This window comes from Tauraco erythrolophus, unplaced genomic scaffold, assembly GCF_009769465.1.
Source record: "Tauraco erythrolophus isolate bTauEry1 unplaced genomic scaffold, bTauEry1.pri scaffold_37_arrow_ctg1, whole genome shotgun sequence".
Taxonomy (NCBI): domain Eukaryota; kingdom Metazoa; phylum Chordata; class Aves; order Musophagiformes; family Musophagidae; genus Tauraco; species Tauraco erythrolophus.
This window is the reverse complement of record NW_028238613.1, coordinates 1,517,436-1,540,534: the sequence shown is the minus strand read 5'-3', so window position 1 is coordinate 1,540,534 and position 23,099 is coordinate 1,517,436. Positions and strand designations below refer to the sequence as shown.

The following is a 23,099-nucleotide window of genomic DNA, read 5'->3' as shown; positions in this document are numbered from 1 at the left end:
GGAAAGAAGAGAGTCAATAGTGGATTTTTTTTTGTCAATTGAAAATTTATAGATCAGCTTTTTGCCTTCCTCCTCCCCCCCTCCAAGTATAAACTTGGTTTATACTTTCCTTTTAAATTTGGGATGCCTGCATAGCTTTTTATTGAATCCATCAAACATAAACCCCACAATTAATACTAAAAACATAAAGATGTCCATTTGTTATTAAAATAAAAGGAGTGATGGTGTATATATAACCTCATGTAAAATGTCAGAAACTGCATAATATATTAACTTGTATAATGTCTTCCTTCCCTAATTTCTTTAAGTCATTCCTTGGTAGTCTGAATTGGGTATTTATAGGAGTTGACGAAGCTCATCGTTTAAAAAATGATGATTCCCTTCTGTACAAGACTTTAACAGACTTCAAGTCTAATCATCGTCTTCTTATTACTGGAACTCCTCTGCAAAACTCCCTCAAAGAGCTTTGGTCTTTGCTGCACTTCATCATGCCAGAAAAGTAAGGAACATGATTTTTCTTTTTTTTTTTTTTTATGATCAAGTTTCTTACAGCGGAATATTGTAGTGATTAGAGAATCAATAGAGATAAAGAATTACATTGGGAAATAGAATCATAGAATCATAGAATGGTTTGGGTTGGAAGGGACCTCAAAGATCATCTAGTTCCAACCCCCCTGCCATGGGCAGGGAAATCCTCCACTACACCAGGTTGCCCAAAGCCTCATCCAATATGGCCTGGAACACCTCCAGGGATGGGGCATCCACAACTTCTCTGGGCAACCTGTTCCAGTACCTCACCACCCTCAATGTAAAGAATTTCTTTCTTATATCTAACCTAAATCTGCCCTCTTTCAGTTTAAATCCGTTGCCCCTTGTCCTATCACTACACACCCTTGTGAAAAGTCCCTCTCCAGCTTTCCTGTAGCCCCTTTAGGTACTGGAAAGCTGCTATAAGATCACCCCGGAGCCTTCTCTTCTCCAGGCTGAACAGCCCCAACTCTCTCAGCCTGTCTTCATAGCAGAGGTGCTCCAGCCCTCGGATCATCTTCGTGGCCCTCCTCTGGACTTGTTCCAGTAGCTCCATGTCCTTCTTGTGTTGGGGACTCCAGAGCTGAACACAGTATTCCAGGTGGGGTCTCACGAGAGCTGAGTAGAGGGGCAGAATCACTTCCCTCGACCTGCTGGCCACGCTCCTTTTGATACAGCCCAAGATACGATTTGCTTTCTGGGCTGCCAGCGCACATTGCCGGCTCATGTTGAGCTTCTCATCCACCAGCACTCCCAAGTCCTTTTCCTCAGGGCTGCTCTCAATCCATTCTCCGCCCAGCCTGTACTTGTGCATGGGATTGCCCCGACCCACGTGCAGGACCTTGCTCTTGGCCTTGTTGAACTTCATGAGGTTCTCACAGGCCCATCTCTCCAGCCTGTCAAGGTCCCTCTGGATGGCGTCCCTTCCCTCCAGCGTGTCCACAACACCACACAACTTGGTGTCATCTGCAAACTTGCTGAGGTTGCACTCGATCCCACTGTCCATGTCTCCAACAAAGATGTTAAATAGCACTGGCCCCAGTACTGACCCCTGAGGAATACCACTTGTCACTGGCCTCCACGTGGACATTGAACCGTTGACCACAACTCTTTGAGTGTGACCATCCAGCCAATTCCTTATCTACCGAGTGATCCATCCATCAAAACCACGTCTTTCCATTTTAGAGATAAGGATGTCAGGTGGGACAGTGTCAAATGCTTTAGATAAGTCCGGGTAGATGATGTCAGTTGCTCTTCCCCTATCCATCAATGCTGTAACCTCATCATAGAAGGCCACCAAATTAGTTGAAATATAGTTGAAATATTTTATATAAAATAGATGCACGTATTTGTCATGCTGCTCTTGATAAATTGTTTTGGTAGGAGTTGTCACTTTTTCTGTTTTAGCAGTCCACAAAAAAGATGGATTTGATGTATGACTTAGAACCCTGAAAAGACGCTTCATCTTAATCTAAAAGGAAAATCACATGGATTTACTCTAGGGAAATAGAATGGGGCTGAAGGTGTCATTTTTTCTGTTAGTACCATGAATGAAAATAATATTGTACCACAACACCCGATATCCAGTAGTTCAGTGAAGCAGCCAATTTGCCCTTATGGTTTGCATAGAATAGATTTACTGTATTGACGTTACTTTATACTGACCTCTCTTTATATCTGGGATAACCTTACAAGCAAAGCCATTAAGGTTGTTGTCTGGCACCTATTCTTCATTTAATTATAAAGTCCATTCTTTTAGTCTGTTAGCACATACCAGAGGATAATCACATTTCAGCTAGTCAATACAAGCTGCAAAAAGTATGTGAAGTAGTCTGTTCTCTTGCACTTCCTCCAGCTATATAACTATTTTTTCATGCTGCTGTTAAGAAATATAATGGAATTTCTGCAACATTCTACCTGGGTTTCCATGCAGAAAAATAAAATTTTGGGTTTTCACTGGAGAAATTAAAATTCAGTCGTTTGTTTTGAATTTCCATTCTAGAAAACTGGAAGTTTCCATTCTCCTATTTGCAAAGAAAATATTTGGAATTTCTCATGAGATGCAAATTCAGAAACTTATTAAATAGAACAGAGAGAAGTGGGGAAGAAGTCCATATGTGTTTGTGTGCATGTGGTATATTTATGGTCTTTGTGTGTCTATGTTTATGGTATGTCACAATTTTACCTTTACTCTTTCTTATGTTGAAGGTTTTCTTCCTGGGAAGATTTTGAAGAGGAGCATGGCAAAGGGAGAGAGTTTGGTTATGCAAGTCTTCACAAAGAACTTGAACCATTTCTACTCAGAAGAGTTAAAAAAGATGTAGAAAAGTCTTTACCTGCTAAAGTTGAACAAATTTTGAGGATGGAAATGAGTGCATTGCAGAAGCAATATTACAAGTAAGTAATCATAGAATCATAGAATGGTTTGGGTTGGAAGGGACCTTAAAGATCATCTAGTTCACACTCCTCTACCATGGGAAGGGACACCATCCAATACATCAGGTTGCTCAAAGCCTCATCCAACCTGGACTTGAACACCTCCAGGGATGAGGCATCCACAACTTCTCTGAGCAAACTATTCCAGTGCCTCACCACCCTCAGAGCGAAGAATTTCTTCCTTAGGTCTAATCTAAATCGACCCTCTTTCAGTTTAAAGCCATTGCCCCTTGTCCTACCACTACACGCCCTTGTAAAAAGTCCCTCTCCAGATTTCTTGTAGGCCCCCTTTAGGTACTGGAAAGCTGCTATAAGATCTCCCTGGAGCCTTCTTCTCTTCTCCAGGCTGAACAGCCCCAAATCTCTCAGCCTGTCTCTATAGCAGAGGTGCTCCAGCCCTCGGATCATCTTTGTGGCCTCCTCTGGACCCACTCCAACAGCTTCATGTCCTTCTTATGTTGGGGACCCCAGAGCTGAACACAGTATTCCAGGTGGGGTCTCACGAGAGCAGAGTAGAGGGGCAGAATGACCTCTGTCGACCTGCTGGCCATGCTTCTTTGGATGCAGCCCAGGATACGGTTGGCTTTCTGGTCTGCCAGCGCACATTGCCGGCTCGTGTGGAGCTTTTCATCAACCAGCACTCCCAAGTCCTTTTCCTCAGGGCTGCTCTCAATCCATTCTCTGTCCAGTCTGTACTTGTGCTTGGGATTACCTCGACCCATGTGCAGACCCTTGCACTTGGCCTTGTGGAACTTCATTAGGTTCTCACAGGCCCATCTCTCCAGCTTGTCAAGGTCCCTCTGGGTGGCCTCCCTTCCTCCAGCGTGTCAACTGCACCAGACAGCTTGGTGTCGTCAGCAAACTTGCTGAGGGTGCACTCGATCCCGCTGTCCATGTCGCTGACAAAGATATTAAACAGCACCAGCCCCAACACTGACTCCTGAGGAACGCCACTCGTCACTGACCTCCACTTGGACATCAAGCCGTTGACTGCAACTCGGAGTGCGACCATCTAGCTAACTCATTATCCACCGAGTGGTCCATCCATCAAATCCATGTCTCTCCAATTTAGAAACAAGGATGTCATGCAGGACAGTGTCAAATGCTTTGCTCAAGTCCAGGTAGATGACGTCAGTTGCTCTTCCCTTATCCACCAATGCTGTAACCCCATCATAGAAGGCCACCAAATTAGTCAGGCAGGATTTTTCCTTAGTGAAGCCATGTTGGCTGTCACCAATCACCTCCTTGTTTTCTATGTGCCTTAGCATAGTCGCCAGGAGGATCTGCTCCATGATCTTGCTGGGCACAGAGGTGAGACTGACTGGCCTGTAGTTCCCTGTGTCTTCCTTTTTTCCCTTTTTAAAAATGGGGGCTGATTACCCTTTTCCAGTCGGTGGGAACTTCACTGGATTGCCATGACTTCTCAAATATGATGGACAGTGGCTGAGCAACTTCATCCACCAGTTCCTTCAGGACCCACGGGTGTATCTCATCAGGTTCCATGGACTTGTGCAACTTCAGGTTCCTTAGATGGTGTCAGACCTGGTCTTCTCCTACAGTGGGCGGTTCTTCATTCTCCCAGTCCCTGCCTTTTCTTTCTGTGACTTGGGCTGTGTGGCTGGAGCTCTTGCCAGTGAAGAGTGATGCAAAAAAGTCATTGAGTACCTCAGCCTTCTCCATATCCTGGGTAGCCAGGTCTCCCGTTTCCTTCTGGAGAGGGCCTACGTTTTCCCTAGATCTCTTTTTATCACTGATATATCTATAGAAGTTTTTCTTGTTGCCCTTGATGTCCCTGGCCAGATTTAATTCTATCAGGGCTTTGGCTTTCCTAACCTGATCCTTGGTTGCTCGGACAATACCTCTGTATTCTTCCCAGGCTACCTGTTCCTGCTTCCACCCTCTGTAGGCATCCCTGTTGTGTTTGAGTTGGTCCAGGAGCTCCTTGTTCATCCATGCAGGCCTCCTGGTGTTCCTGCCTGTTTTCCTCTTTGTTGGGATGCACCGCTCCTGAGCTTGGAGGAGGTGATCCTTGAGTATTAGCCAGCTTTCTTGGGCCCCTCTTCCCTCCAGGGCTTCATCCCATCGTATTCTACCAAGCAGATCCCTGAAGAGGCTTAAGTTTCCTCTCCTGAAATCCAAGGACGTGAGCTTGCTGAACACCTTCCTTGCGGCCCTAAGGATCTTGAACTCCACTATTTCATGGTTACTGCAGCCAAGGCTGCCCTTGAGCTTCATATTCCCCACCAGTCTCCTTGTTGGTGAGAACGAGGTCCAACATAGCACTTCTCCTCATTGGTTCCTCTATTGCTTGGAAAAGGAAGTTATCATCAATGCATTCCAGGAACCTCCTGGATTGCTAATGCCCTGCTGTGTTGTCCCTCCAACAGATATCGGGGTGATTGAAGGTCCCCATGAGGACCAGGACTTGTTATCATGAGGCTGCTCCTATCTATCTATAGAGGGCCTTATCTACTCAGTCTTCCTGGTTGGGTGGCCTGTAGCAGACCTGCACTACAATGTCACTTGTCCCTGCTCTGCCTTTAATCCTGACCCATAAGCTCTCATTCGGCTCCTCATCCGTCTCCAGGTGCAGCTTCATGCACTCCAGTTGATCTTTGACATAGAGAGCGACACCTCCTCCTCATCTCCCCTGCCTGTCCTTCCTCAAGAGCCTGTATCCTTGCATTCTGACACTCTAGTCATAGGATTCATCCCACCACGTCTCCATGATGCCAGTAAGATCATAGCCCTGCAGGCACGCACATGTCTCTAACTCTTTTTGTTTATTCCCCATGCTGTGTGCATTTGCTTAGAGGCATTTAAGTTGAACTCCCCAGTGAATCCAACTTCCTGGCTGGAGTGGCTCGAATTCCTTTCTGCTGCCTTTCAGGTGCTCTCAGCTTGTAATGATCAAGCCTGTTATTATCCCCCTCCTCCGTCAAGTCTTATTTAAAGCCCTGATGATGCTATTCAATTCCTGCTATTTTAATGATATGGCTATATGAGAATTACTGAAGTGTAATTTGAACTGATACTTTAAGAGCTTACATCCTTCATATTTCCACAAATGGTTAGAAATTACTTCCATTGCATATTCTATATCATAGGTGGATTTTAACCAGGAATTATAAAGCCCTGAGCAAAGGTTCAAAAGGCAGTACCTCAGGGTTTTTGAACATCATGATGGAACTCAAGAAGTGTTGTAACCATTGCTATCTCATTAAACCACCGGATCATAATGAATTCTATAATAAACAGGAGGCCTTACAGGTAATGCCTTTTTTTTTTTAAGTGTTTTTACATCTCTAATATGCACATGGTAATTTTCTAGTGTTCTGGCAATTTATTAGTTCTTGTTAAAGTATATTAAGAAAGAACAAGTTCTCTGTTAATTGTGCATCCTGGGTTTCACAGGTAAGTTAATTGATTATATTTTTTTTTTCTTAACTTGTTCTGAATCATAGAGAGATTAATACTTAATAAAATATCTCCGGCTTGAACTATGATCAAAACAAAAAGGAAATAGTTTGAAATAGTCTGTGTATTTTCAGACTAAATAAACTTAAGACGTATTTTAAACCCAGCTTAAAATAAAGCAGTTAAATAAACAGGTGAATTGAATATAAATGTATGTTACTGTCAGTGATATACCAACAATCCATGTGATAGCAGAAAGTAATCTGCAGAATCTCTTTAAGCTTTTTTTGTAATCAAACACCATTCTCTGCATGCCTTCAAACAACCAAAGTGAAAGGAAACAAAAGTCATAAACATCCAAAGCTTAGTCTGATTTTGTTGTTATAAATGAAAACAATTATAGCATCACTACCAAAGATGATCTGTGAACATGTTGTGAGTTTATAGTTTGTTTTTTTTTGTAAAGATTGACTTTAAGTTATCTTTGTACTAAAAGTGTTGAGGACCACAGCAACAAATAAAAGGACTGTGGTAATTGATGCAGTTTATAACAACATAAATGTTTCTAAAGATCAGTTTGTTTTTTTTCTATAAGCCTTGAAGTTTATAATTTAAATACTTTCCCAAAACTACTACATTGAAATCTCAAGCTGTCACTCCACAAGCTATTTTATATTATAAAGTGCTTATCAAAGCTAAAGGATGTTTCATTTAGAACTTGGTACACTCTAAGTACTTAAATTTATAGTTAAACTTAGCAGAACAGTTCAGCCATTATTGCTAATAATTGCATACTTGTAACAATGATTTCCTTGGCTCATCTGAATAAGCTTTGTTAGCTCTAATTATGAATGATACATCCTTCTCATTTCTGGCATAAAGAATAAAAGCACCTAACTCCAAAATTTTCATTCCCCAAAATTCTATTCTGAGCTAAAGAGGACTAATGTTTTCAACATTAAATTCAGCATGCACCTGAGTTTCTGTTCTAATTGTTCCCACTGGAGCTGAGAAGGCTTAACATTGTAACCTAGCTAAAGCCTGTTGACCTCTACAAACAAGATTCCTCTCACTTTTATCTTGCCTGAGAAACTTGACTGATTAGGCATCGTTTAAAAATACTTAGAGGATCAAGTAGCAATGCTTATTTCTGTTCAAAAGACAGAAAGTGAGGAGCAAGTAGTACTAAGGTAGTCTCTTTGTTGTTGTTTATTTGGTAGAAAAGAACTCGAGTCTACACTGTAACTGCTCTAACTCATAGCACAGTATATTTACTTAATATTTTAATGAAATGTTAATATGCTGTTTTATGAGCCAGAGCTGAGAAATGCATTTATTTGAAAAATATGCTAGTCAGTACTCCTGTTGATTTCAGTTAGAGTACTTAATGTTTTTATGAAGTTTTTACAAGATCAGGACTGACTAAATACTTATTAAACTTTTATGTTCAGTTAATGAACGTGTAACCATCTGCAGTGTATATTAGTGTTGAGGTGAACTTATTTTGCAATACACATTTTCCTGTCTTGTAGCATTTAATACGTAGCAGTGGGAAACTAATCCTTCTTGACAAGCTACTGATTCGTCTACGAGAACGTGGCAACAGAGTACTGATTTTCTCTCAGATGGTGAGAATGCTAGACATCCTAGCAGAATATTTGAAGTATCGTCAGTTTCCTTTTCAGGTAAGAATTTTGCTGGTAGTAGCAAAGAAGCCTTGGTCTTTACCACTTTATCTTAACAAAAGTGTCCTTTTTGTAGAAAGATTTATGAAAGTTTAATTTTATGTACAGGAAAAGACTGACGATTACTATATGCTAAATAGTGTTTTGAAATGAAACTCATGAATTAGAAAGATGAAGTGTTACATTACTCTCATTCCCTTCCCCCAAATTGTTTTGACAATTGAGAATTCAAGTTGCTCTGATTAGAATATAGTAGGAGTTCCTTTTTAACTGTATTATTAAATCTCTTTAGAGACTTGATGGATCAATAAAAGGGGACTTGAGGAAACAAGCCCTGGATCATTTTAATGCAGAAGGATCAGAGGTATGGTATTAGTGAGTGGTTGTTTTTTTAATCTACTCAAGATATTTTTTTTTTCCCCAAGAAATACAACAAAAGTTACAGAAAAATTTAAGATAGAATAAAGTGACGGATTTATTTTGTTGAAATTCATAGAATCATAGAATGGTTAGGGTTGGAAGGGACCACAAAGATCATCTAGTTCCAACCTCCCTGCCATGGGCAGAGAAATCCTCCACTACACCAGGTTGCCCAAAGCCTCATCCAACCTGGCCTTGAACACCTCCAGGGATGGGGCATCTACAACTTCTCTGGGCAACCTGTTCCACTGCCTCACCACCCGCAATGTAAAAAATTTCTTCCTTATATCTAATCAAAATCTCCCCTCTTTCAGTTTAAATCCATTGCCCCTTGTCCTGTCACTACACACCCTTGTAAAAAGTCCCTCTCCAGCTTTCCTGTAGCCCCTTTAAGTACTGGAAAGCTGCTATAAGATCACCCCGGAGCCTTCTCTTCTCCAGGCTGAACAGCCCCAACTCTCTCAGCCTGTCTTCATAGCAGAGGTGCTCCAGCCCTCGGATCATCTTCGTGGCCTCCTCTGGACTCGTTCCAGTAGCTCCATGTCCTTCTTGTGTTGGGGACTCCAGAGCTGAACACAGTATTCCAGGTGGGGTCTCACGAGAGCTGAGTAGAGGGGCAGAATCACTTCCCTCGACCTGCTGGCCACGCTCCTTTTGATACAGCCCAAGATACGATTTGCTTTCTGGGCTGCCAGTGCACATTGCCGGCTCATGTTGAGCTTCTCATCCACCAGCACTCCCAAGTCCTTTTCCTCAGGGCTGCTCTCAATCCATTCTCCGCCCAGCCTGTACTTGTGCTTGGGATTGCCCTGACCCACGTGCAGGACCTTGCACTTGGCCTTGTTGAACTTCATGAGGTTCTCACAGGCCCACCTCTCCAGCCTGTCAAGGTCCCTCTGGATGGCATCCCTTCCCTCCAGCGTGTCCACAACACCACACAACTTGGTGTCATCTGCAAACTTGCTGAGGGTGCACTCGATCCCACTGTCCATGTCTCCAACAAAGATGTTAAATAGCACTGGTCCCAGTACTGACCCCTGAGGAACACCACTCATCACAGACCTCCACGTGGACATTGAACCGTTGACCACAACTCATTGAGTGCGACCATCCAGCCAATTCCTTGTCCACCGAGTGGTCCATCCATCAAAACCATGTCTTTCCAGTTTAGAGACAAGGATGTCGTGTGGGACAGTATCAAATGCTTTGGATAAGTCCAGGTAGACAATGTCAGTTGCTCTTCCCCTATCCATCAATGCTGTAACCTCATCATAGAAGGCCTCCAAATTAGTCAGGCAGGATTTGTCCTTAGTGAAGCCATGTTGGCTGTCACCAATCACCTCCTTGTTTTCTATGTGCCTTAGCATAGTCTCCAGGAGGATCTGCTCCATGATCTTGCCGGGCACAGAGGTGAAACTGACTGGCCTGTAGTTCCCTGTGTCTTCCTTTTTTTCCTTTTTAAAAATGGGGGCTGATTACCCTTTTCCAGTCGGTGGGAACTTCACTGGATTGCCATGACTTCTCAAATATGATGGACAGTGGCTGAACAACTTCATCCACCAGTTCCTTCAGGACCCACGGGTGTATCTCATCAGGTTCCATGGACTTGTGCAACTTCAGGTTCCTTAGATGGTGTCAGACCTGATCTTCTCCTACAGTGGGCGGTTCTTTATTCTCCCAGTCCCTGCCGTTGCTTTCTGTGGCTTGGGCTGTGTGGCTGGAGCTCTTGCCAGTGAAGAGTGATGCAAAAAAGTCATTGAGTACCTCAGCCTTCTCCATATCCTGGGTAGCCAGGTCTCCCGTTTCCTTCTGGAGAGGGCCTACGTTTTCCCTAGATCTCTTTTTATCACTGATATATCTATAGAAGTTTTTCTTGTTGCCCTTGATGTCCCTGGCCAGATTTAACTCTATCAGGGCTTTGGCTTTCCTAACCTGATCTCTGGTTGCTCGGACAATACCTCTGTATTCTTCCCAGGCTACCTGTTCCTGCTTCCACCCTCTGTAGGCATCCCTGTTGTGTTTGAGTTGCTCCAGGAGCTCCTTGTTCATCCATGCAGGCTTCCTGGTGTTCCTACCTGACTTTTTCTTTGTTGGGATGCACCGCTCCTGAGCTTGGAAGAGGTGATCCTTGAGTATTAGCCAGCTTTCTTGGGCCCCTCTTCCCTCCAGGGCTTCATCCCATTGTACTCTACCAAGGAGATTCCTGAAGAGGCCAACGTCTGCTCTCCTGAAATCCAGGGTAGTGAGCCTGCTATGCACCCTCCTTGCTTCTCCAAGTATCTTGAATTCTACCATTTCATGATCACTTCAGCCAAGGCTGTCCTTGAGCATCACGTTCCCCACCAGCCCTTCTTTGTTGGTGAGAACAAGGTCCAGCAAAGCACCTCTCCTTGTTGGTTCCTCTACCACTTGGAGAAGGAAGTTATCATCCATGCATTCCAGGAACCTCCTGGATTGCTAATGCCCTGCTGTGTTGTCCTTCCAACAGATATCAGGGTGGTTGAAGTCCCCCAGGAGGACCAGGGCACGTGAACGTGAGGCAGCTCCTATCTGTCTGTAGAGGACCTCATCCACCCAGTCCTCCTGGTCAGGTGGCCTGTAGCAGACCCCTACTACTATGTCCCCTGTCCCTGCTCTGCCTTTAATCCTAACCCATAAGCTCTCAGTCAGGACCTCATCCGTCCCCAGGTGCAGCTCCATGCACTCTAGCTGGTCCTTGACATAGAGGGCAACTCCTCCTCCTCTTCTCCCCTGCCTATCCTTCCTAAAGAGCCTGTACCCTTCTATTGTGACACTCCAGTCATAGGAGTCATCCCACCACGTCTCCGTGATGCCAATAAGATCATATCCCAACAGGCACACACACGCTTCTAACTCCTCTTGCTTATTCCCCATGCTGCGCGCATTGGCATAAAGGCATTTAAGTTGAGCCCCAGATGAATCTGACTTCCTGGCTGGAGCGGCTGGAATTCCCTTCTTCTGTTCTACAGGTACTTCCAGCATATCTTTATCATTCTTGGTATTACCCCCCTCCCCCTTCGAATCTAGTTTAAAGCCCTGTCAATGAGCCCTGCTAGCTTTTGCACTAAGACCCTCGTTCCCCTCTGAGAAAGACAAATTCTATCTGGTGCCAGTAGGCCTGGTGCCATGTGACCCATGCTATTGTCAAAGAAGCCAAAATTGTGGCAATGACACCAGCCATGGAGCCACTTATTAATTGATTGAATGCACAATGTTGTTATTGCCTAGACTATAAGGTTTACAACTCTTAACAAACAAAAAAAAATCCCACAAATTCACAACAACAAAAAATTCCCCAAAACCAAGCACAACCCCATAAAAAAAAACTAAGAGGAGGTTAAATAGGAAACACAGAATTTATGAAAATGCTGTTTATCTAATATAACTACATAGTTATATTTTTAGATTTTTGTCAGTGCTCTTTATCAAAGTAATTTTAAGTACTGTGTAAAAACTGAAAAATTTAATTTATTTTGTTGTGTAGGACTTAATCCTTCAATTTTTACAGGAGCACTGAATTTTTACACAGGCTTTTGACATCGAAAACCTACTTAGAAAATGGGCAGAATTGAGTTGTGTATATCTGCATGGTGAAAAACTATCTTTAATAGCTTTAAATCTGACTTTTTTTATCATTTTTTGCCTCTTATTTCCTTGCCCTGGAAGAAACCAAAGAATTGATTTCTAGCCATTGTTTGTGTACCACTTAAGATTCCTAGTTTATTTAGGTCTCCTACTATGGAAGCCATTCCATACCTTTGATAATCTTAGATTTTTTGTCCTACACTGACAGGGTTTTTCAGTAATAGAAGCATAGCATTTGTCAGTTGCTGCTGAGCTTATGTTTCTGCTATGGTTGAGGAGTAAGGACTCAATTTCATAACATAAACTTCACTTATTTGTTAAATACAGAAGTTAGTTCTGTTTAAAATTTCTAATATAGACATCATTACCTTTTTCTGGAATCCTTGTAGTTGTACTGCACAGTTTTGAAGATGAAGGGAGATCCAAACTTCACACAGTATTCAAGAATGGAGGCAAACTATGGAGTTGTGCAACAATAAAATTCTTTCCTGTTTTATTCTCTCTTTCCTTATAATCAATGGAACTTCATACTTTCTTGTTTTGTTTTGTTGCTGTTGTCATTGTTATTGTTATTACTGAGCTAAGATATTCATGGAAACATCTATGACAACTCCAAAGACTCATTCCTGAGCAGTAATGGCTTGCTATTACCTTTTGCTGTATTTAAAACTCAAATTTATTTCCTGTTTCACTTTATCTTTAATTTCATATGCTTTTTTATTGCCTGTCTCATAAGATCCATCTGTAGTCCTTTGTAGTTGTTCCTGAATAACTTCGTATTATCTGCAAACTTTGTCACCTCGTTGCTGTTGTGGGTTAGGCCACTCCGGCAACTAAACCGCCCCCCCCCAGTCGTTCACTCACCCTCCCCCAGCCCCAGGGATGAGGGAGAGAATTAAAGGATAAACGGGAAACCCGTGGGTTGAGATAAGAACAATTTAATACAGATGATTTAATACACAGGATAGATGCTCACCACCCCCTCGTATGCGAAGCCCGTCTCGTCCCGAAACTGCAATCCCGGATGAACGTGAGGCCCCAAAATAGAGAGTGGGAGTACTGGAAGAGAGAGGAAAAAAAAGGCAATAGAGCGAAAGCGCAGAAGCGCAAAAGAGCAAAAGCGGCAAAAGAGCCAAAGCGCAAAAGCCCTTCTTTCTGTCTGACCCTCACTCTTATACTGGGCATGATGCTGCATGATATGGAATACTAATTGGCCAGTTTGGCCCTCAGTCTTAAGTCCAAGTACAAATCGTAAGGAGAGTCGTGGCCCCCTTGTCCCAGCTATGCTCCCCCCTTATCCTGTTGTGCTCCTGCACACTGGCAAGAACCCGGCAGACTGAAAAGTCCTTGAGACCTCAGTGCCATCTATAAACATCAGTGCACTATCAGCATTCTTCTCATAGTGAGCCTCTGAGTAAAACCAAAACACGGAGCTCTTCTAGCTGCTAAAAAGAAGAGCTAACTGTCTCTGTCCCAGCTAAAACCAGGACAATTTCTCATTTCATATTTTTTATGAATACGTTGAAGAGCCTTGACCCCGACAGAACACTTTAGTTTTCTTAACAAAAAAAAACAGAGGGATTTGGGCACACATGAGGCTTTAACAACAAGGGATTTTGTACTTTTGGCCAGTGTTTTGCTCATTTTTTTTCTCCCCAAGTGGCTTTTGCTCATTTTCTAGGATGCTGCTTCCTTTAAACCATGGAGAAGTCAATAACTGTTCACAAAAGTAGTTTGCTTTATACTGGGTCTGACTGGGCTGGAGTTAATTCTGGGGGTGTGCAAGAGGTTGGGAGGGAACGTAACCAGGTGGATGACTCGAATTAACCAAAGAGAGATTCCATGCTATATAATGTCATGCTCAGCAATAAAAAGGGAGAGAAGGAGGTTTAAGGGAGGTTAGCCATCTTTTTCTTGGGAACTGACTGGACATCTGTCTTACCCATGGGAGGTGGAGAGTGATTGCCTTTGCATCACTTGTTTTCTCTCCTCTTTTCTCTTCCTTTCTTTTTTCTCGTCTTCTTCTTTCCCTTTTATTTTCTTTTTTCTCTCTTTTTTTTCCTTTTCCCTTTTCTTTTTTCTTCCACTTCTCCTTTGCTTATTAAACAATTTTTATCTCAACCTCCAAATTTCCTTACTTTTAGTCTTGCTTTCCTCTTCCCCTGTCCCACTGTGGGGATGTGGGGAGAAGTGATTGAGTGGCTGTGTGGTGTTTAGCTGCCTAGGGGGGTTAACTCACAACATACTGATCGAGAGACCTTTAAACTAGAGTCGATGGGGGAAGGGGATACTAACAGGATTGCAGTAGGTAAGCCAAGGGTTGGCATGGCATCGACTGAGGATGGCAATGCTAGTGGGAACATTTACACTGCTCCTGGGAGCACAGAGAGCTCAGGAGCATATCTGAAATGCTTGTACATCAATGCATGCAGTATGAGAAACAAAGAGGATGAACTGGAAGCATTGGTCAGCTCCAAGAGCTATGATATCATTGGTATTAGTGAGACTTGGTGGAAGGAGTCCTGTGATTGGAGTGCTGGGATGGAGGTCTACAGGCTGTTCAGAAGGGATAGACAGGGCAGGCGAGGTGGAAGTGTCACGCTATACGTAAGGGAGAGGTTTGACTCTACAGACCTTACATGACTTAGTGATGATGTGGTTGAGAGTCTCTGGAGGAGGATTAGGGGGATGGAAAACAAAGGAGATGTTGTTGTGGGTGTTTACTACCAATTGCCCAGCCAGGATGTAAGCACTGATGAGTTATTTTATAGGCAATTAGAAGAAATTTCAGGATTGGTAGCCCTTGCCCTTATGGGAGATTTCAACTTCCCAGACATCAACTGGGAATGCCATACTGCTGTGACGAGCAGGTCTTGGAAATTCTTGAAGTTTGTAGGAGATAACTTCTTGTCACCTAGAAAAGATGCCCTCCTAGACTTGCTATTTGTGAATAGAGAAGGACTCGTGGGGGATGTGATGGTAGGTGGCTGTCTTGGCCACAGGGATCATGAAATGGTTGAGTTTAAAATTTTCAGTGTAATGAGAAAAAAGGACAGCAGAGTTGCTACCCTGGACTTCAGGAGAGCAAACTTTAAGCTACTCAGAGAGCTATTTAGCAGAGTTCCCTGAGAATCTGCTTTTGAGGGCTTAGGAGTCCACGAGTGCTGGTCAGTCTTTAAGAACCACCTTTTAGAAGCACAGTAGCAGAGAATCTCATTGTGTCAAAAGTTATGCAAACGGGGCAGAAGACCAGCTTGGCTGAACAAGGAACTACTCATGGAGCTCAAGAGAAAAAGGAAATTTTATGATCTCTGGAAACGAGGTCAGGCTTTGCAGGAAGATTACAGAGCCGTGGTTCATATATGCAGGGAGAAGACACGAAAGGCCAAAGCTCAACTAGAGTTGAAACTGGCCGCTGTTGTGTCAGATAACAAGAAGGGCTTTTTTAAAGTATGTTAATAGCAAGAGGAGGTCCAAGGAAAATATTGGACCAATACTTGTTGAAGATGGTCACCTGATTAATAGAGATGAAGAAAACACGAAGGCATTCAATGTTTTTTTTTTTAACAGAATCACAGAATCACAGAATGTTAGGGATTGGAAGGGACCTCAAAGGATCATCTAGTCCAATCCCCCTGCTGGAGCAGGACCACCTAGATCAGATCACACAAGAATGCGTCCAGGCGGGTTTTGAACATCTCCAGAGAAGGAGACTCCACAACCTCTCTGGGCAGCCTGTTCCAGTGTTCTGTTACCCTTACTGGGAAGAAGTTCTTCCTCATGTTTAAGCGTAACCTCCTCTGTTCCAGCTTATATCCATTTCCCCTTGTCCTATCATTGGATGCCACTGAAAAGAGCCTGGCTCCATCCTCATGGCAGTCACTCTTTACATATTTATAAACATTAATGAGGTCCCCCCTCAGTCTCCTCTTCTCCAAGCTAAAGAGACCAGTACAGCCCGGTACAGGCCAGTATAGCCCAGCTATGCTCCCTCAGCCTTCCCTCATAAGGGAGATGCTCCACTCCCTTAATCATCTTTGTGGCCCTGCACTGGACTCTCTCAAGCAGTCCCTTGTCCTTCTTGAACTGAGGGACCCAGAACTGGACACAATATTCCAGATGCGGCCTCACCAAGGCAGAGTAGAGGGGGAGGAGAACCTCTCCCAACCTACTAACCACACCCCTTCTAATACACCCCAGGATGCCATTGGCCTTCTTGGCCACAAGGGCACATTGCTGGCTCATGGTCATCCTGCTGTCCACCAGGACCCCCAGGTCCCTTTCCCCTGTGCTGTTCCCCAACAGTTCAGTCCCCAACTTGTACTGGTACATGGGGTTGTTCCTACCCAGATGCAAGACTCTACACTTGCCCTTGTTGTATATATTTATATATATTTATATATATACATATATATACATATATATACATATATACACATATATACACACATATACATATATATTATTTGTTGTATATATGTATGTATATATCTCCATTATAACTAATGGAGAAAGGCAGTTCTGAAGTGTAAGTAGGCCCAAGTTTTCTATAATCAGAACCCTAATTTGCAGGCTAAAAAAAACCAAACCACATAAGCAGGACACTGCATCCCATCAGCTGCTGGAAATATGACACCCCTACTATCATTCATAAAATTGCTTTTAGAATTGCACATGCAAGCACACCACTGAAATTTTAGATTTCTCCATCCATTGCATTGTATTGGGACTATTTGTACAGGAATAACTGAAACCACAATCTCAATGGTTCAGCCTTCCCAACATCATCCTTCAGCATTCAGGCTACTGGTTAGCTGTCCTATCAGGTCCACTTTTTCTCCACTCCCCTGTATACAGTTTATACCTATCAGGTATCAATAAACTGTACAAATAGTGGTGTAACAGTATGGTATGCATTTATGCAATATGGAGCTATATTCCACTTCATTTTTTCTTTTTGTATTAATTAGTTACTTAAGTTATCTTGTGTTTTACTTTATAAGGCTTACAAAAGAAACATCCTTATGAGTATGAAAAACAAAATAAGATTACTTTCTGGCATTTTAAAACTTATTCTTTACACACACCACAGGTTACCTACAGCTAAGAACAATTGCTGTTTACATTGCACCACAATGCACTGCAGCATCATAAGAACACTGATAAAAAAATACCTCCTTTTCGGCCAATTCGACTATCCATAAACTTCTCAATAGTTTCAAATTCATCTTCTTCAGGCTGCGGGACATCTTCTCCACAAACTTCCAATAAGTCATCAGAATCTGTCTTGGTTTCTTCAGCTTCTTTGTAACTAACATTGACTGTTGCCTGGCGACGAGATCCTCTCTTGTCATAGTCATCATCATCCGATGAATCAAGTTGCTTCTTTTTCTGTCCTGCAATCTTTTTGCCACTTTTTGGCTCAATTCTTGAAGACAATAAGATACAACACAACAGTGAGGTTTCAACATGAACAACTATAAGCCTTCTGTATTTGTTTCTGAATACATATATTTCATGACTGCTCAGTTACACCACTTTCAGTTGGAGCAGACAGGAAAGAGGTATTCAGCACAAACCACTGGTATGATAACATCTTTTGTAGTTTAAAAAAAGTCTTCAAGTTCCGTAATAAATATTAATGTTTTCATTTGCCTGTATAGTAGTACAATACTTGATTACGAATTAGAAATAGTACCAGAGTATCTAAAATGCAAGACTTCTTACCTGCTCGGAGGTTTCCGGCTTTTGACCTTGTTTTTTGGCTCATAGTCAGATTCACTATCTTCACAACTGCTTTTCTCTCTATCTTCCTCTGATTCAGAATCAGAACCAGTTCCTGATATTGACCCTGACCCAGACATTTGCCAGTCTTCACTGTACACATTGAGAAACAAAACAGTAACTCACATTAGTTTTTCTGGATTTTTTGTTTGCTTTGGTTTTAAATCAAGTATTCACCACAGGTTTGTTGCTTTAATTTCAATATTCTTCACAGAAATAAAAATGTTATAATAGTCATTTCGGCTGGAAGGACAGAAACTCATCATAAATGGATAACAGGTAAAAATGTCCAATGGCTTCAAAGGGAGTTGAATTAAGTTTTCTGTTATCAAGAGGTAAATGTAAAAACCAAATCAAACCAAAAATCTGGATTTCTGTATAAATTACAGCTTTAATAATTGAGTTAATTTAACATCAATAAACCTGAAGTACTTAACAAGACTTTAGCTGGAAAGATACATATTTACTGGAATTTACCTATGCTCAAGTCATAAAACCCAAAACATTATATTTTGCAGAATCCAAAATTCTCTAATAGCTATGTTCCCTGTGCCTTGTGAATAATTAGCAACTTCAGCACAGGAACAAAAAATAATGTAGAATCAGATCTGAGAAACACACAGAAAGACTTGAATCATGGCAATCTGAGAAGCACTGGCTCCCAAAAGCCCCTACTGAGCTTCCAAATCAGTGGTTCGCATCCATGCAAGATACTATGAGTAAGCCACTTGTGACTCCCAATGGCAGTATCTCTGTGCTCCTGCTTAGTTGAGATCATCTACTTTGCAACAGGAAAGATGTACCCACTGATCAACAGTATCTTACCTCAGACTCTGTTTGTATAGAGAAATTTAATCTTAATAGCTTGGGGAGGGGAAGAAAAGTCTGGCATGCATTCTTGAAAGGTTGCTAAATCTTTATACTACCATCTATTACCAGGTTTAGGGGTCTTTGACCAAGATGCTCAAACAGTACTAATGGCATTCAAAGGTAGAATATTACTGAAAGACCTTTTCATTAAATTTCAGATCAGGAAACCTAAGAATCAGTGCTTTGACACTTCTTTCACTTAAATATGCATTTAATCTCCTCTTCTCCAAGCTAAAGAGACCCAGCTCCCTCAGCCTTCCCTCATAAGGGAGATGCTCCACTCCCTTAATCATCTTTGTGGCCCTGCACTGGACTCTCTCAAGCAGTCCCTTGTCCTTCTTGAACTGAGGGGCCCAGAACTGGACACAATATTCCAGATGCGGCCTCACCAGGGCAGAGTAGAGGGGGAGGAGAACCTCTCTCGACCTACTCACCACACCACTTCTAATATACCCCAGGATGCCATTGGCCTTTTTGGCCACAAGGGCACATTGCTGGCTCATGGTCATCCTGCTGTCCACCAGGACCCCCAGGTCCCTTTCTCCTGTGCTGTTCCCCAACAGTTCAGTCCCCAACTTGTACTGGTACATGGGGTTGTTCCTACCCAGATGCAAGACTCTACACTTGCCCTTGTTGTATTTCATTAAATTTCTCCCCGCCCAACTCTCCAGCCTGCCCAGGTCTCTCTGAATGGCAGCACAGCCTTCAGGTGTGTCAGCCACTCCTCCCAGTTTAGTGTCATCAGCAAACTTGCTGACCGTGCACTCTACTCCCTCATCCAAGTCATCGATGAATATGTTGAACAATACTGGTCCCAGTACCGACCCTTGAGGGACTTCACTGGATACAGGCCTCCAACTGGACTCTGTCCCATTGACCACTACTCTCTGGCTTCTATCCTTCAGCCAGTTCATAATCCACCTCACTACCCAATCATCCAGACCACACTTCCTCAGTTTAGCTGTGAGGATGCCGTGGGAGACTGTGTCAAATGCTTTACTGAAATCAAGATAGACCACATCCACTGCTCTACCATCATCCACCCACTGGGTGATATCCTCATTAAAGGCTATCAGGTTTGTCAAGCACGACTTCCCCTTAGTGAAGCCATGTTGACTGCCCCTAATGACCCTCTTATCCTTGATATGCCTAGAGACAGCACCAATGATAAGTTGTTCCATTATCTTTCCCGGGATGGAGGTGAGGCTGACCAGTCTATAGTTACCTGGGTCTTCCTTCTTGCCCTTTTTGAAGACCAGAGTGACATTTGCTTTCTTCCAGTCCTCAGGCATCTCTCCCGTTCCCCACGATTTAACAAAGATGATGGCGAGTGGCCTGGCAATGACATCCGCCAGCTCCCTCAGCAGCCGCGGGTGCATCCCATCAGGACCCATGGATTTATGGATGGCCAGGTTGCTTAACTGGTCCCTAACCAAGTCCTCATCAACCAGGGTAGACTCCTCCTCTATCCTGACTTCCTCAGGAGCCTCAGGGTTCCGGGGCTCATCAGGATAGCCTCCAGCAGTATAGACTGAGGCAAAGAAGGCATTCAGTAACTCTGCCGCCTTCTCATCCTCTGTCACCAGGGCACCCTCCTCATTCACCAGTGGGCCTACATTGCCTCTAGTGTTAGTTTTATCTGCAATGTATTTGAAGAAGCCCTTTCTGTTGTCCTTGACCTTTCTTGCAAGGTTTAATTCCAAGGAGGTCTTAGCTTTCCTAGTTGCCTCCCTACATCTTCTGACAGCAGACCTATATTCCTCCCAAGTGGCCTGCCCCTCCTTCCATGATCTGTACACTCTCTTTTTCCACTTGAGTTTGCCCAACAGTTCCCCATTTAACTATGCAGGTCTCTTGGTACCCTTTCTTGACTTCCTACATGTTGGGATGCACCGGTCTTGAGCTCAGAAGAAGAGCCTCAGTCTTTAATAATACTGACAGATTTTGAGATGCCCAGTCCCCTGAGTCGGACCATGAGTGTGGAAACAGTGACTTTCCATTTGTGGGCACTGAAATTTTAAGGGACCAGCTGTATCAGCTGAATGTTCACAAGTCCATGGGGCCAGGTGAGATTCATCCCAGAATACTGAAGGAGCTAGCAGATGTAATGGCAGGACCCCTCTCAATCATCTACCAAAGGTCTTGGGAGTCTGGGGAGGTCTCCACTGACTGGAAGCTAGCCAGTGTTATTCCAATTTACAAAAAGGGCGTGAGGGAAGACCCAGGGAACTACAGACCTGTTAGTCTAACCTCAGTTCCTGGAAAAATTATGGAGAAGATCATACTGGGTACTATTAAAAGGCATTTAAAGAATAATGCAATCCTCAGGCACAGTCAACATGGGTTCACCAAGGGAAAGTCCTGTCTAATTTGGTCTCCTTCTATGATAAGATCACCTGCCTAGTGGATGAAGGGAAAGTGATGGATGGAGTTTTTCTGGATTTTAGTAAGACTTTTGATACTGTCCCTCACAGTATCCTTCTGGACAAGTTGTCCAACTGTGAGATGAGCAGGTTCATGATGCACTGGGTGAAGAACTGACTGAACGGCAGGGCTCAAAGGGTTGTAGTGAATTGGGCTACATCTGGCTGGTGACCGGTCACCAGTGGTGTTCCTCAGGGCTCAATTCTAGGGACAGTCCTGTTCAATATTTTTGTCAATGATCTGGATGCAGGAGTTGAATGCACCATTAGCAAGTTTGCTGATGATACCAAAATGGGAGGTGCTGTTGATTGACTCTCTCAAGGGACAAGAGGCCTTGCAGAGGGATCTAGATATATTGGAGTATTGGGCAACCATCAATGGCATGAAATTTAACAAGTCCGAATGCCGAATTCTGCACCTGGGATGGAGTAACGTTGGGCACAAGTATAGGTTGGGAGAGGAGTGGCTGGAGAGCAGCCCCACAGGAAGGGATCTGGGGGCACTGGTTGACAGCGGGCTCAATAGGAATCAGCAGTGTGCCCTGGCAGCCAAGAGGGCAAACCACATCCTGGGGTGCATCAAACACAGTATACCCAGCTGGTCAAAAGAGGTGATGATCCCGCTGTATTCAACATTGGTGAGGCCTCACCTTGAGTACTGTGTACAGTTCTGGACCCCACAATTAAAAAAAGATGTTAAGGTCCTCGAATGTGTCTAGAGGAGGGCAACAAAGCTGGTGAAAGGGCTGGAAGGCATGTCCTATGAGGAGCGGCTAAGGACACTGGGTTTGTCTAGTTTGGAGAAAAGAAGTCTGAGGGGCGACCTCCTTGCTCTCTACAGCTTCCTGAGGAGGGGAAGTGGAGAGGGAGGTGCCAATTTCTTCTCCCTGGGATCCAGTGACAGGATGCATGGGAATGGTTCAAAGCTGCATCAGGGGAAGTTCAGACTGGACATTAGGAAGCATTTCTTTACCGAGAGGGTGGTCAAACACTGGAAGAGGCTTCCTAGAGAGGTGGTCGATGCCCCAAGCCTGTCAGTGTTTAAGAGGCATCTGGACAATGCCCTTAATAACATGCTTTAACTTTTGGTCAGCCCTGAAGTGGTCAGGCAGTTGGACTAGATGATTGTTTTAGGTCCCTTCCAACTGAAATAGTCTATTCTTTTCTGTTCTATTCTAATAGAGATCTACTGGCTCTAGCCATGACAAGCGCCTTATTGCATTGCAAGTCTAACTTATGTTTACTGTTGCATATTAAGTTTGGTTAAGTGAATTCTTTTAACTGTATTCCTTTGTCTGAATAGTCTTGCTTAGCACTGTTAAGAATTGTTAGGACTAATAGCCTTGTTTAGCATTAGTAGCTAAATTTGCTGAAGCCTTAGGCCACAAGCTGCATACTATCACCTAGGAAAGTTGAACTTATCTTGAACTGTTGCCTAGTTACATGAAGGGAGGCCCTGAGACCAGTGCACCAGTGCAAGCTGGAAGACAAGGGGGCCACAACTGTCAGCAGAAGCTGAAACTCATCCAGATAAGAAATAGCTGACAGCTCATCTGGAGACAGAGAAAGAATCCAATAAGGAACAAAGAAGGCTCCAGACCAAAAAAATGACCTTTGGACCAAGAGGCGTGTGCAAGGCGTGTGAACAGTGCATGAAGAACGAGTGCATAGACTGTAAGGGTATAAATGCCCAGGGATTTCTCTGGTGCCCAGAGACCCTCTCCAGAGGCACCCAGCTCACGCTGCTCCTATTGCTGTACCACTCAATTAAATTATTTATTTTTTTTAACCTGGAATCTGATGTCTGAGACTCTGCTGCAGGAAACCTAGGACAAAGAATTTCTTTAACATTTATGATATCCTTAAAGAAGTGTATGAGTTCATTGTCTATTCCACAGAGCATATAAAGAAGCATCATATCGGTTCCTTG

At 43.4% G+C, this 23,099-nt stretch overlaps 1 protein-coding gene and 1 pseudogene across 2 annotated transcripts in view; one reads left to right on the top strand and one right to left on the bottom strand.

Annotated features, from left to right (window-relative positions):
* The window catches only part of LOC147526054 (ATP-dependent chromatin remodeler CHD1-like), a 65,202-nt gene that overhangs the window by 5,350 nt on the left and 36,753 nt on the right, over positions 1–23,099 (top strand). The window contains exons 8-12 of the mRNA XM_086630573.1: positions 309–499; positions 2,737–2,925; positions 6,072–6,234; positions 7,914–8,066; positions 8,359–8,430. Of these exons, the coding sequence (XP_086486699.1) occupies positions 309–499; positions 2,737–2,925; positions 6,072–6,234; positions 7,914–8,066; positions 8,359–8,430 (768 nt within the window). The remainder of the gene's footprint in view (positions 1–308; positions 500–2,736; positions 2,926–6,071; positions 6,235–7,913; positions 8,067–8,358; positions 8,431–23,099) is intronic.
* LOC147526055 (ATP-dependent chromatin remodeler CHD1 pseudogene) lies at positions 17,241–23,087 on the bottom strand (annotated as a pseudogene). Its single transcript, XR_015222971.1, has 3 exons — positions 22,960–23,087; positions 17,820–17,969; positions 17,241–17,520 (listed from the first exon to the last, which is right to left on the bottom strand). The product of XR_015222971.1 is annotated as an ATP-dependent chromatin remodeler CHD1 pseudogene (transcript).